Source organism: Drosophila serrata, unplaced genomic scaffold (assembly GCF_035046125.1).
Source record: "Drosophila serrata isolate PLE 108 unplaced genomic scaffold, ASM3504612v1 contig_240, whole genome shotgun sequence".
Classification (NCBI taxonomy): Eukaryota; Metazoa; Arthropoda; class Insecta; order Diptera; family Drosophilidae; genus Drosophila; species Drosophila serrata.
In genome coordinates, this window is record NW_028257138.1 from 9,299,456 (window position 1) to 9,312,094 (window position 12,639).

Here is a 12,639-nt window from a genome sequence, read left to right on the forward strand (position 1 = left end):
ATAGGATCAGTTTATTCAGACTTATGTGCTAGCTAAAGTGCATTTGTGTTGTGTATTTTGTTTACTTCTCTTTTGGCTATGGGAGAGACAAATCTTTTCAATATTATAATTTCAGTCAGACATTGCAACGCAGTAAAGGAGTCATCTCCAAACATATAAAGTATTAATATTCTTGATCAGGATTACAAGCCGAGTCGATCTAGCCATGTCCGTCTGTCCGTCCCTCTGTCCATTTCTACTCAAACTAGTCCCTCAGTTTTTAAGCTATCTGAATGAAACTTTACATTTTGGCATCTATATACTCTCACACGTAGATATGTCGGAACGGGCCGGATCGGCCGACTATATCATATAGCTTTCATACAAACGATCGATATAAAATTGAGGAAAATGAAAACTGAGAAAGTAAAACTTTAAATATAAAGTGAATGAAATGAAAGCAGGCATTACTTGATTGTTTTTTAAGTTAACTACATATAATTTATATTGCATTATCTATCTATCTTCGGTATATAAACTTCGGTGTGCCGAAGTTAACTCCCTTTCTTATTTTAACTATATTTTTTTACTCGTCCATGGACACATTTTTAAGAAAAGAGTAAGTTCCGCAAAGAATTCAAATTTTTTCCCACAACAGTTTCTTTTAATGACATTTAAGATAATATAGTTAATTAATTTGAACCGCATTTAGTTCCTAATTTACCTAAAAGTGCAACTAATGAAAATATTTTCTGCTCTTAAGTTTCTGGCTATAAATAATGCCCCGTTTCAGTGATTGAATATTCAGTTTTCTCCGTCCCTATTTTATAACTATATTTTATAAACATGCGGTGCATTTTAATTGTTAACCTGTTGCTGCTACTGACATTGATTGCCAAAGGTAATGCACAATGCGGATGTCATAAACATTATTATCCAGTTTGCGGATGGGATCGTAACACCTACAACAATGCTTGCTTAATGGAATGTGCGGGTGTCATAATGGCACATAAGGGATTTTGCGATTAAGTGTAATGAGAGAAGAAATTATTAATATTTTGAATGTACTTGTCTAATTAAAACAATATATTCCAAGCAAATGAAATTAAATGTATTCTATATTTATAGAAATACTTTCTATCAACTGCGTTTGGTTTCTGGCGTCAGTCACTGGATCAGTTTATTTGGACTTATGTGCATTTCTGTTGTGTATTTTGTTAACGTCTTGATCCAAGGGGTAAAAACAATGTTTTTCTACTTTTGGCTATAGAAGAGACAAACCTTTTCAATATTATAATTTCAGTCTGAAGTTGCAACGCAGTGAAGGAGTAACCTCCGGGCGCATAATGTATATATATTCTGGATCAGGATTAACAGCCGAGTCGATCCAGCCATGTCCTTCTGTCCGTCCGTTTGTCCATCTGTCCGTCTGTCCGTCTGTTCGTCCGTCTATCCGTTTTTACGCAAACTAGTCCCTCTGTTTTGAAGCCATCTGAATGAATCTTTGCAGTTAGCCTTCTATATACTCTCACATGTCGGAACAGGCCGGATCGGACGACTATATCATATAGCTGCCATTCAAACGATCGTTAAATAGAGGAAAATTAAAACTGTAAATGTAAAACTTTAAATATAAAATGTATAGGTGAATGAAATGAAAGCATTGTTTTTTACCATAAATGTATATACTTTATATTGCAGCAATTCGTAGTGATCGAAGTTCTATGTACGGTATATAAACTTTCTTGTTTTAACATTTTTAAGATCAGGGTCATTTCCGCCAAAAAGGTTCTTTAAATGACATTAGTTGATTAATTTGAACCGCAATTAGTTCCTAGTTTACCTTAAAGTGTAACTAATGAAAATATTTTTTGCTCTTTAGGTTCTGGCTTATTAATAATGTCTCGTTTCAGGGATTGAATATTCAGTTTTCCCCGTCTCGTCACAGTCTAAGCCACTAAATTTTATAAAAATGCGGTGCATTATAGTTGTTAACCTGTTGCTGCTACTGACATTGATTGCCAAGGGGAATGCCAAACGACCATGCCCATGTCCTTTAAATTTTTATCTTGTTTGCGGAAAGAATGGTGTAACCTACGTCAATGACTGCATACGGGCATGTGAGGGTATCGCATTAGCCCATAGTGGAAGCTGCAATCCTTGAGTACCCAGTTATCTTTAGTGATAGTTCAACACTTTATTTATCTGTTGAATGTACTTGTCTAATAAAAAAAATATATTCCAACGATGTAGAATTAATTGTAGGTTACATATGTATATTTTCTATTAACTGCGTGAAGGAGTCATCTCCAAGCATATAAAGTATATATATTCTGGATCAGGATTAACAGCCGAGTCTATCTAGCCATGTCCGTCTGTCCGTTTCTACTCAAACTAGTGCCTCAGTTTTGAAGCTATCTGAATGAAACTTTGCAGTTAGTCTTCTATATACTCTCACTCGTAGATATGTCGGAACAGGCCGGATCGGACGACTATATCATATATGATAGCTGCCATATAAATGATCGATATAAAATTCAGGAAAATGAAAGCTGAGACTGTAAAACTTTAAATTTAAAATGGATAGGTGAATGCAATGAAAGCAGACATTACTTCATTGTATTTTAACATAAATATACATATTTATATTGCATTAATTCGTAGTGATCGAATTTCTTTTTTAGGTATATAAACTTTGAAGTAAACTTCCTTTCTTGTTTTAACTATATATTTTACTACATCAATGGTCATATTTTTAAGATAAGTGGCATCTCCGCAAGGAACCTATTTTATTCTTTTTTGCCCTATAGGTTATTTTAACTACAGTTAAGAGAATATAATTGAAAATTTTGAACCGCAACAAGTTTTAAATTAATATAGAGGTGTAACTAATGAAAATATTTTCTGCTCTTCAGCTTCTGGCTTATAAATAATGCCCGGATTCAGTGCTTTAACATTCAGTTTTCTTCGTCTCGTCACAGTCTCATTTTCTTTATTATTCACTATATATTTTAAACATGCGGTGCATTATAATTGTTAACCTGTTGCTGCTACTGACATTGAGTGCCAAGGGAAATGCCAAGGAACCATGCGTATGTCCTAGAATTTTGTGGCCTGTCTGCGGAACTGATGGTGTAACCTACGGCAATGATTGCGAACTGAAATGTGAGGGTATCCCAGCAGCTCATGATGGAAGCTGTAATATTCTTGTGAGATAGTTCAACACTTTATTAATCTTTTGAATGTACTTGTCTAATTAAAAAAATATATTCCAAAGAAGTAAAATTAATTGCAGTGTGTATATGTACATATATATTTTCTATCAACTGCGTTTGAGTTCCTTGAGTCAGTCTTGTCTCACAAGTTACGATAATCATAGGATCAGTGATTGTCTATTAATTTGTGAGTTCAGGAACACAGGACCCAAATGGGGAGTTTGTTTAAAGGACACATGAAATTCCAATTTGTACTGATTTTTGTTTGATAAAATAATACAAATAAATTTTTAACTATACCTCATTATATTCTATATTCATTAGCAGTTCGGTAGGGAGATTCGTGTCATAATCTATATCCAATTAGATTTGATTTCCTTTGTAATGTAACAAATTACATTAAAGCATAAAATTTTAATGAATTATGCAATCCAAAAATATTTTTTAGTTTAGTTTCCGGTTTAAATGGTATTGTTTCTTTGTGCTTTGTTAAAATCAAAAAATTTTAATAAATAAATACGTGTACATTGTGAATTTTATTTATTCAAGATTGACTGTATTTATTTTTGCGGCTTCTGTTATTGACCCAATTGTTAAACGACTTTTCTTGCTGGCTTGGATTCTGTTTGAACAAATGTCGCCCCAGTGTTTTATAACAATAAAAAAGTAATCATAAAATGTGCCAGGTCTGACAGATAGCGTAGGTTATGTTCCAGAGGAGTTTTTATGGATAGAAAGTGTTTAAGAACAAAAATTTTGCAAATAGGGCAGAAAAAGTAATTTATCAAAAGATAAACAATCGTGTTTTGTTTTAATTAAAATGATAAAACCTCTTTGAATAGGTTACTAATATTGTTTTCGATTTCTCTCTCTCAATTTTTGTTCCTAAAATATTATTTTATTTGCTGTATAAAATACAACTTATAATATTCACTTCGGTTCTTTCATTTAATGTTTACCCAGGAATAGTTGAAACTCATCTTTGAACCAAGATAAGTAGTCAAGATAGATGAAACTTTACCATGACTCACAAAAGTGTAGCACGCTCTAGACTATCTTTGACAGCTATAATATAATTTATATATATTCGCAAATCAGTTCAGCTCTCAAAGTCGCTTTGTCGTTTTTTCCAGTGCGATATTTGTCCCCTTTTTGTGATTCGCAGTTGCGATAAGATCTCGAGGCGTATCGATTGCAATGCCAAATACTCTGGTTGATAAGCTGTTTTTTTTCTATTTATTTCAGCTTGATGATTAATACAGGGCAGATATATTTATTCAATTTGATTATTAATTTTCCAATTTAATTTTGGTTTTATTCCAAATTCCCGATGTTTCTTTGGTTTAGTTTTTAGAGAAGTATCCGGGTTAGCAGGTGCCGGTTCTCAGGAGCCCCAAACTGCGTCCCTGACGTGCCGCCGAGCGACTTTGACAATCGAATTCACAGCGATTGGGATAGGTGATCCTGTTGGTTCCACAAACGGGCTCGTAGTTCCTGGGACAGGGACAGAAGGCCTTCTTATCCTCAGAGTTCTGCTCTTCAGTTAAATCGCCACGAATTGGCGATATGGCGAGGGCCAAGAAGAGGCACATGGCCAACAGAATGCTTAGAAATTTCATAGTGTCGAGGTTAATCCACTTGCTATACTGACTCGCAACTGCCATTCAAGTTCGTTTTTCAGGTAATGGAGCTTTGGTTCGCTTCGATTTGGCCTGTTATCTTATCACTATAGCGTTGGGCTTTGCAGTTGAGGGTAAATTTTAATACCCAGTATAGGTAATATCAAGGGGCTAGATTGTTTTCTGGCTGGTTAAGAAATCTTTTCACTTAAAATCATATGGATGTTCATTACTATGCATATCGTAAGGGAAATCAAATTTGCAGGAATCATTTCTAAACCATATATAATATTGATTAGCAGCACAAATATTTTTAACATAATAAAAGCTGACCCAAAAAATCGAATTCATTTCAAATAATACATTTTTGTCTTGATTATGATTAATTTCAAATACTATATTAAGCCCAAAGGGTATACAAACTACAACATTTCCAAAGTTAACTTCTTTTCTTAATTATCAAAAAATGAAATACAGGGTATGTCTGTTAAATTTGTATAATTCTTTTGACTTGTCAGACCGCATAGAACCTGCTCAATTAGCCGAGCGTAGTTCCGAGAACTGGGCTAGTTAAATAAATGCAATGGCAATTAATTGAATAATTTATGAGTGTCAGAGCACTTTCATTTAAATAATTTATTTACCTATCGAGAGGAACAAAGCGCGGAATTGTTTATAGTTTCGAAAGCTCCACAGAAAAAGCTATAATTTAACTATTCTCTGAGAGAGCTTTATGTGCTCTTTCCAATTGTTATCAGTGATCAGGTGGCAAACGCAATTGAAGAAATTTCCCCAATGTATATATGTATGTATATATATACATATGAATCGTACACTCTCGTACACAAGTCAGCTTTTTTATGAGACGCAGTAATTAATGGAAAACTAGATGTTTTGTGAAGTAATTTACACGGCGCTTGCTATTCAATTTCAATTGCCATTCAAATTCAATTAGCTTAGCGCATTGCCGGCCCCCGGGGAAATTTGTATAAGTTTTTATATAGCCCAGTTCTGGAGTATCAGCCGTCATGAGAGGTGTTTTCCTGTTCCTCCTGCTACTGCTCTTCGCCATAGTGGCGGTAAGAGCCCTCAACTGCCAGCCATGCAAAATACTGGAGGCCCGCAAGACGCATGCCAACGAAACCCACACACGGGAGGAAGGTCGGTTGGGAAACAGTGCCAAATAATCAGCAGCTTGTTTGACTAATTAGCAAAAGTTACACAAACACACACACCCACTCTTATGTATGTGCCTTGTGTTCAATCTAAAAAAACAAACGACGATTCCGAAACTCAGTCTCAGTTGAACATTCGCCGCGAAAAGACGACGAGAAGTTGCTCCACACAAAAATCCCTTGCAATTAGCACAACAAAATGAAGTGCCTAGCTCTGGTCGTCCTGGCTCTTTTGCTCACCCTCCTTGCAGGATCCTCGGAGGCCAGCTACTGTCCCTGTGATCTGAAGACCAAAGCCACGCAGATCTGTGGCTCCAATGGCGTCACCTACCAAAATCGCTGCGAATTTGAGTGCACACAGCGTGACTATAGGAAACTAGGACGTTCCCTAAACGTCCGTAAGGAGGGACAATGTTAAGGCAATTTGGGAATATTTATGATACTTATATACTCATCAGTTATGGTTTCTACTACAAAAGATATATTAGTGCTGTGAGATTATCAACAAAAATATACATATACTCATCAGATTTCAAAATAACTTGATTTTATAAAACAATTGTTACCTATGAATATTAATAAATAATGTGAAATTATTAATCTTTAATGCAAGTAATTAATCATACTTTTTATTCTTCAGTTTTTTGGTATTTTCTATTATAGGAGAACAAGAAAATAATTTATTTGAAAAATTAGTAGCTAGCTTATCTTATTTTTATCAATGCTGTTATTGTTATTTGTCTTGGCTCATAAAAAGTCTGTTTAAACAAATTCCTTTTGTGAGTTGACAGAATATAAGACTTTGCATTGTTCAGCTTAATGTAAACAAGTTGAAGTCCAGCAGTTCTATATACAGTTGCTATTTATTTATTTCCATTATATTTCCATTTTCACCTATATTTAAATATTTTCTATTTACCACACATCATAATAAAGAGAAACTCAGTTCCCAATTCAATTTAAAATTCAGAAATGATTTATTTTTAATTTGAAAAATCTAGAACCTACTGCAGTTTTAGCAAATAAAAATACATTCGATTTAGACTCTTATCTGGTATGAAAATCAGTTTCTCAACAACCTCAATTATATTATACAACCGTAAGTATGCAAATAACGCCATTCAATGCTAATTAAAAGCTGCGCCGAGTGCGTCATCACCTCAGTTAATCATTTTGGGGTGGCTGTCGTTCCCATTGACACTGAATCGAAGTGGATTTTGGCCACGTTTAAACAGTCGCCTCACGCACATCAATCAAATTTATGCATAATTAATCGTTTGTCGCGAGCGTTTCGATTCGAGAATCCCCCGAGAATTGCCGATGGCTGATGGCAGGGATGTGATTTATTAACTTGGCGCAGTGACTTGGACTAATTGAATCTCAGGACGTGCGACACAAGGACCTAAGTATTTTGGTGCATATAAACCAGAGCAGAGCGCCACCACTTCAAGTGGCCAAGTAATAACAAGAGCCACTGCATGGCTAATAAAGGTAACAGGCCACATTTATGAGGTGTAGTCGAGCGACTACCGTTCGCCGCATTTATTACAGGAAGCTGTCAGCTGCCTGGAATTTGGCTCGCCAGAATGTTATTAAAAAGATAATAATGAACGTTGGAACGGGTTGAATCACGGCACTAAATGGCGTTTATCTCGGGAGCGGGTAACAAGAAGCTTCACCAGAATTATCCAAATTAGAAATGGTATCACACCATGAGATAACCAAGAAGGTGGGTCATAAAAAGTGAGTTGTACTTCAAACAACAGAATCAAGGAATTTTGAGTCTTTATTTTTATACCCTCTTCCAAGGTATTTTAATTGTAGTCCATAGCTCGAAACGCACTGAAGGAGTCATTTCCAACCCTATAAATCATATATATTATTGATCAGCATCGAAAGCCGAGTCGAACTAGCTATGTCCTGTAGAAATTTATTTGTTACAAAATTTTTGAAAATTTTGTAAGGTAAAATTGTCAAAAATTACCAAAAATATTAATATTAATTTTTTAATACCTTAATTGAGTTTGCTGTTTTATGTATTCAATAAAAACTATCATAGGAAAGCTTTTCGAATATAAATTAATGTTTTATTGGCTTAGTTGAGAGGTCTTATAGTTTGAATTTGTTGAAAAAATTGTCGTTTAAAAATATATATAAATATGGGCTTAAAAATGCTGCTATTTAGTTATAATTAATTTCCGATACTATCCTTTAATTCAAATGCAAAATGCAAAGGTATGTTTATGTTTAAATACAGAAATTTCATTATGTACTTTCTTTATAAGACTTTGAACATCTAAAATTACCATAGCCTTTGACATATTTCAAACCATACTTATTTCTAACAATATTTTAAAGCCGTTTCGATCAAAATAGAACAGAATTTAAGCTTTTTCCAACCTTACTAACCTTATTTAAAACTTAATTTTATGTTCAAATCAATAATCGAAAAGTCCCCGATTAGGATTAAACCCTTTTCCAGCAAATATCACGAAATTTGATGCAAATTCGTGCTAATATCGACCAAGTAGTATCAGTCATTGCCTTAACTGACGGTATATCGATCTGTGCCCCAATCCGATGATATTATAATATTGTGTCAAAAGAGGATTGCCCTGCCACTGCTCCCTCCAGTCAGTCATAACAATAAAGTCGAGATATCAAAGGTCATATGGATAAACGAAAAAAACAAGCGAGTCTATATGAAAATTTACATGTGGAACCTACTTATGACAACAAACCCGACAATCTCTACAAATGCCAACAAACCTGGCGTTGTTGTAATCGATTTGTGATAACAAGTATTTGATAAGCGTAAACGTATTGACAACATCAAATAGCAGGGCCCAAAAAAATAAACCAAAAGATAGGCAGAGCTCAAGCCCAAGGGCTGTGCCAAAAGGGAAATGGAAAAGCGGTGGGGAGGAAAAGCGTAGCATATGTTTAGGCGCGTGTGCCAAATTCGTAAATATCTGGGATTAGTGGGAGCTCGATTTTTAATATGCCAAGCAGCCAAAATTTCGTTGATATGATTAAATATTTACATAATACAAAATTTAGGCTGTGTATTTATTTATTCGTGCTCGGGGAGCACGAAGGCCCGAAAGCCCTAAAATTGAAAAGTGCTCCGAACGTAACACAAAAAATACAAATAAAAAAAGGAAAACGTTAAATCCGCCCCTCTCACAGGATATGTCCTGGCACAAAAGGCTTCTCGCAAAGGCAATTCAATCAGCGTCGCGACATGAAAGCTAAACCTCGTTGTCCTGCCAGCAGCCGCCCCCACAGACAGGTGAGACAGGTGAGTGGTGAGCTGGCACAGTTTTGGCGGGACAGACGGCGGATTAGCCGATGCTTCCCCTGTAAAACATTTCGCTTTAACTTTTCACTTTCCGAACGGTTCGCATTTTTCCCAAGGGGAGGTGCGGCCTCGAAATTACAGCAAATTTCCTTCGCTTTGATTCCGGAGCGCCCAATGTGAGCAATGAGCCACGCCCCGTGTCAAACCCTTTTCATGTCCTGGCAAAAAGCGGGGAAAATTATGCCGAGTTTTGGCCTGTGTGATGATCAACGTGAAGATTTCAGCACATATTTGTGCTGGCAAAATTTCCAATAAACTCAGAGAACAGCCAGGAGCACTCGCAGGATTAACCTTGGCAGCCCTTTTGTTGCTCAAAGGCTAGCAAAATGTTTAATTAAGCTGCCAGATTCAGTTCTGGTTGAAAGTTCCAAGGAGTTGGAAGAGAATCATGTCCCCAGTTTGGTTGTCATGGTCACGCCAGGGAAGTTCGCGGCTTCCAGGAGAATAAATGGAGATAGATAAACAGGTTGGGAAATGCCTCTGATAGAAGTAAATGGGAATTCTGTCATTTAGGTAAATGATTGCCATGACTTTGTGAGTTAAATGAATACATTTACTCATAATTAATGCCTTGAAGCAGGAAGTTAATTAGTTCTGTCGAATTTCTCTAATATTAGGTTAATTCTTAAATTATTATGTCTACATGATCACAAAAACATTTAAATTTGATACTACATTTAGTATTGTATCATATTTTTTTATATACGCTTTAAATTATTTCTTAAAATATTGTAGCATCTTTTTCCAATTCAACCTTCATTGATCCCTCAATTTGTTAAATCTATAAATAAATGAGTTATACAAAGCCTACTTCCGTCCTTCCTTCCCATCAATGATACACTTCCAATGTTTCCCCTTGAAAGGTGAGTACATTTTCCGCTGTTTGACCAACTGGTCAGTTAATTGTTAAATGGCAGAGTAATTTCATTCAAACACTTTTCATACTAATGCAACAATTGGTCAAATATTTGAGTGATGGCAAATCGCCAAAGCAAATAAACAAAACCGGAATTGAAAAGCCGGCTGAGGTATAAAAAGGCCGCCGCACTGTATTGATAATAGAAAACTCATTCAACAGTTGACTGAGATGAGTGTCATAAAAGTATTAACTCTAGTTTTGAGTGTGGGTCTAGTCCTGGCCCACAATCACCATCAGCAAAAGGAGCAGGACGCGAAATACAACTGGTGGCAGCACGAGGTCTTCTATCAGATCTACCCGAGGTCCTTTCAGGACAGCAATAATGATGGTATTGGGGATCTACGAGGCATTACATCCAGGCTGGAGTACTTTAAGGAGACGGGCATTACGTCCGTGTGGCTGAGTCCCATCTATGAGTCGCCCATGGTGGACTTTGGGTATGATATCTCAAACTATACGAACATTCAACCGGAATATGGAACCCTCGAGGACTTTGATGCCCTGATAGCCAGGGCAAATCAATTGGGCGTGAAGGTTATCCTGGACTTTGTACCGAATCATAGCTCAAACAAGCATCCTTGGTTCATCAAGTCAGTAGCTAGAGATCCGGAATACGAAGATTTCTACGTGTGGGAAGATGGCATTCTTACGGCGGATGGTACTCGGGTTCCGCCCAACAATTGGTTGTCGGTTTTCTCCGGATCCGCCTGGGAATGGAACGATGACAGACAGCAGTATTATCTGCGGCAGTTCACCTATGGCCAGCCGGATCTTAACTACCGGAACCCGGCCGTCATCAAGGCTATGGATGATGTGATGCTTTTCTGGTTAAACAAGGGAATTGCTGGCTTTCGCATCGATGCCATTATTTATATCTACGAAGATGAACAGTTAAGGGATGAGCCTACCAGCGGAGCCACCGATGATCCAAATTTGGAGAACTATTTGGATCACATATATACCAGGAACCAACCCGAGGATTACCTTCTCCTGCAGCACTGGCGTCAGCTCCTGGACAATTACTCGGCCACCCATGATGGTCCTCTTAGGATCATGATGACTGAGGGTTATGCCTCGGTGGCCCAACTGATGGAATACTACGAGGATGCGAAGGGAGTTCAGGGTCCCGAGTTTCCTTTTAACTTTGATTTCATCACCGAATTGAATGAGAACTCGACGGCTGCTGATTTCGTCTTCTACATTCAGAGGTGGCTCATCTATATGCCACATGGCCATGTGGCCAATTGGGTGATGGGTAACCATGACAATCCTCGAGTGGCCTCGCGATTTGGACCAAAGACTGTGGATGCCATGAATATGCTGCTGATGACATTGCCAGGCATTGCAATTACTTATAATGTGAGTAATAATATGTTTAAGATAATTTATATTATGATATACCCCATTTTAGGGTGAAGAACTGGGCATGACGGACTACAGAGACATCAGCTGGAGTGACACTGTCGATCAACCCGCCTGCGATGCTGGAATAGATAGCTATAAGTGGATCTCCCGAGATCCTGAACGCACTCCCATGCAATGGAACGATGGACTCAATGCTGGTTTCTCCAATGCCAGTCACACTTGGCTGCCGGTGAATCCTAATTACAGGGAACTGAATTTACGCAATCAGCAGGTGGCCAGGCGAAGTCACTACAAGATCTATCAGTCCCTGTTGAAGTTGAGACAGTTACCAGTCCTTAAGAATGGATCCTTTGTACCGGAGGTGGTCAATCGCAGGGTGTTTGCTTTTAAGCGGTGAGTATGGAAGTATTTTTTTAGGGGTTTTTTCAACGTTCAGAAATAACACTAGTCATCTATTATTATAGTTAGAAATTAAGTTCAATTATTCACGTAACCACATCATAATTATCTGAAATTTAATTTGTTTACTACTTGGTTAAATAACTTTAACTTCAATTATATTCCCAGAGAGCTAAAGGGAGAGCACACTCTCCTGACCATCCTGAATGTGAAGAACCTCACCGAAGTGGTGGACATCAGTGACTTCATCGATCAACCCAACCGACTGAGTGTCCTGGTGACTGGAGCAGAATCACAGTACCGTGTGGGAGATCGACTCAAGGCCGAGGCCATTGAACTGGCCCCCTATGAGGGTCTGGTCATCCAGCTGAACAAGCGAAAGTAATCAACAGACAACTATTTAGTATTCAGTATTAAAACACGAGAAAGTTTTTCCCCATTGGCCACGCAGCTCTTCTACTTTTCATTTCAAATGTATCTCGGGCGGGCAATCTAATTCGAGTTTCCATTTCATTTGCTCCGACAAAAAACACATTTCCATTCCGTTTACATTACATTTTAATTGAATTGAGAGTACTTGCCAGCGGACCTGCTTCGTTCAACTTCT

General features: G+C 37.2%; 5 protein-coding genes across 14 annotated transcripts in view; 3 read left to right on the top strand and 2 right to left on the bottom strand.

Moving 5' to 3' along the window:
- Positions 1 to 12,639, bottom strand: part of Pde1c (Phosphodiesterase 1c) — a 101,680-nt gene that overhangs the window by 32,407 nt on the left and 56,634 nt on the right. The gene's annotated exons all lie outside the window — the stretch shown is intronic.
- Positions 4,412 to 4,858, bottom strand: LOC110183969 (serine protease inhibitor Kazal-type 1). The gene has a single exon (XM_020952324.2). It carries the CDS (start codon positions 4,856 to 4,858, stop codon positions 4,562 to 4,564), a length of 297 nt encoding a protein of 98 aa, XP_020807983.1. The 3' UTR covers positions 4,412 to 4,561.
- Positions 5,826 to 6,604, top strand: LOC147644045 (uncharacterized). The gene is made up of 2 exons (XM_086831236.1): positions 5,826 to 6,058; positions 6,111 to 6,604. The coding sequence occupies exon 1, from the start codon at positions 5,842 to 5,844 to the stop codon at positions 5,998 to 6,000; it is 159 nt and encodes a 52-aa protein (XP_086687362.1). The 5' UTR covers positions 5,826 to 5,841; the 3' UTR covers positions 6,001 to 6,058; positions 6,111 to 6,604.
- Positions 6,188 to 6,604, top strand: LOC110179936 (U-megalopygitoxin(3)-Mo3-like). The gene has a single exon (XM_020947533.2). It carries the CDS (start codon positions 6,188 to 6,190, stop codon positions 6,404 to 6,406), a length of 219 nt encoding a protein of 72 aa, XP_020803192.2. The 3' UTR covers positions 6,407 to 6,604.
- Positions 9,894 to 12,482, top strand: Mal-B1 (Maltase B1). The gene is made up of 3 exons (XM_020952321.2): positions 9,894 to 11,627; positions 11,680 to 12,026; positions 12,201 to 12,482. The coding sequence occupies exons 1-3, from the start codon at positions 10,437 to 10,439 to the stop codon at positions 12,415 to 12,417; spliced, it is 1,755 nt and encodes a 584-aa protein (XP_020807980.2). The 5' UTR covers positions 9,894 to 10,436; the 3' UTR covers positions 12,418 to 12,482.

Excerpts from the sequence above, each read along its gene's own strand:
- LOC110183969 (XM_020952324.2), bottom strand. The coding sequence starts at position 4,858 with ATGGCAGTTGCGAGTCAGTATAGCAAGTGGATTAACCTCGACACTATG.
- LOC147644045 (XM_086831236.1), top strand. The coding sequence starts at position 5,842 with ATGAGAGGTGTTTTCCTGTTCCTCCTGCTACTGCTCTTCGCCATAGTG.
- LOC110179936 (XM_020947533.2), top strand. The coding sequence starts at position 6,188 with ATGAAGTGCCTAGCTCTGGTCGTCCTGGCTCTTTTGCTCACCCTCCTT.
- Mal-B1 (XM_020952321.2), top strand. The coding sequence starts at position 10,437 with ATGAGTGTCATAAAAGTATTAACTCTAGTTTTGAGTGTGGGTCTAGTC. Across the intron at positions 11,628-11,679 it reads GCATTGCAATTACTTATAAT|GGTGAAGAACTGGGCATGAC; the intron begins GTGAGTAATAAT and ends ACCCCATTTTAG. Across the intron at positions 12,027-12,200 it reads AGGGTGTTTGCTTTTAAGCG|AGAGCTAAAGGGAGAGCACA; the intron begins GTGAGTATGGAA and ends TTATATTCCCAG.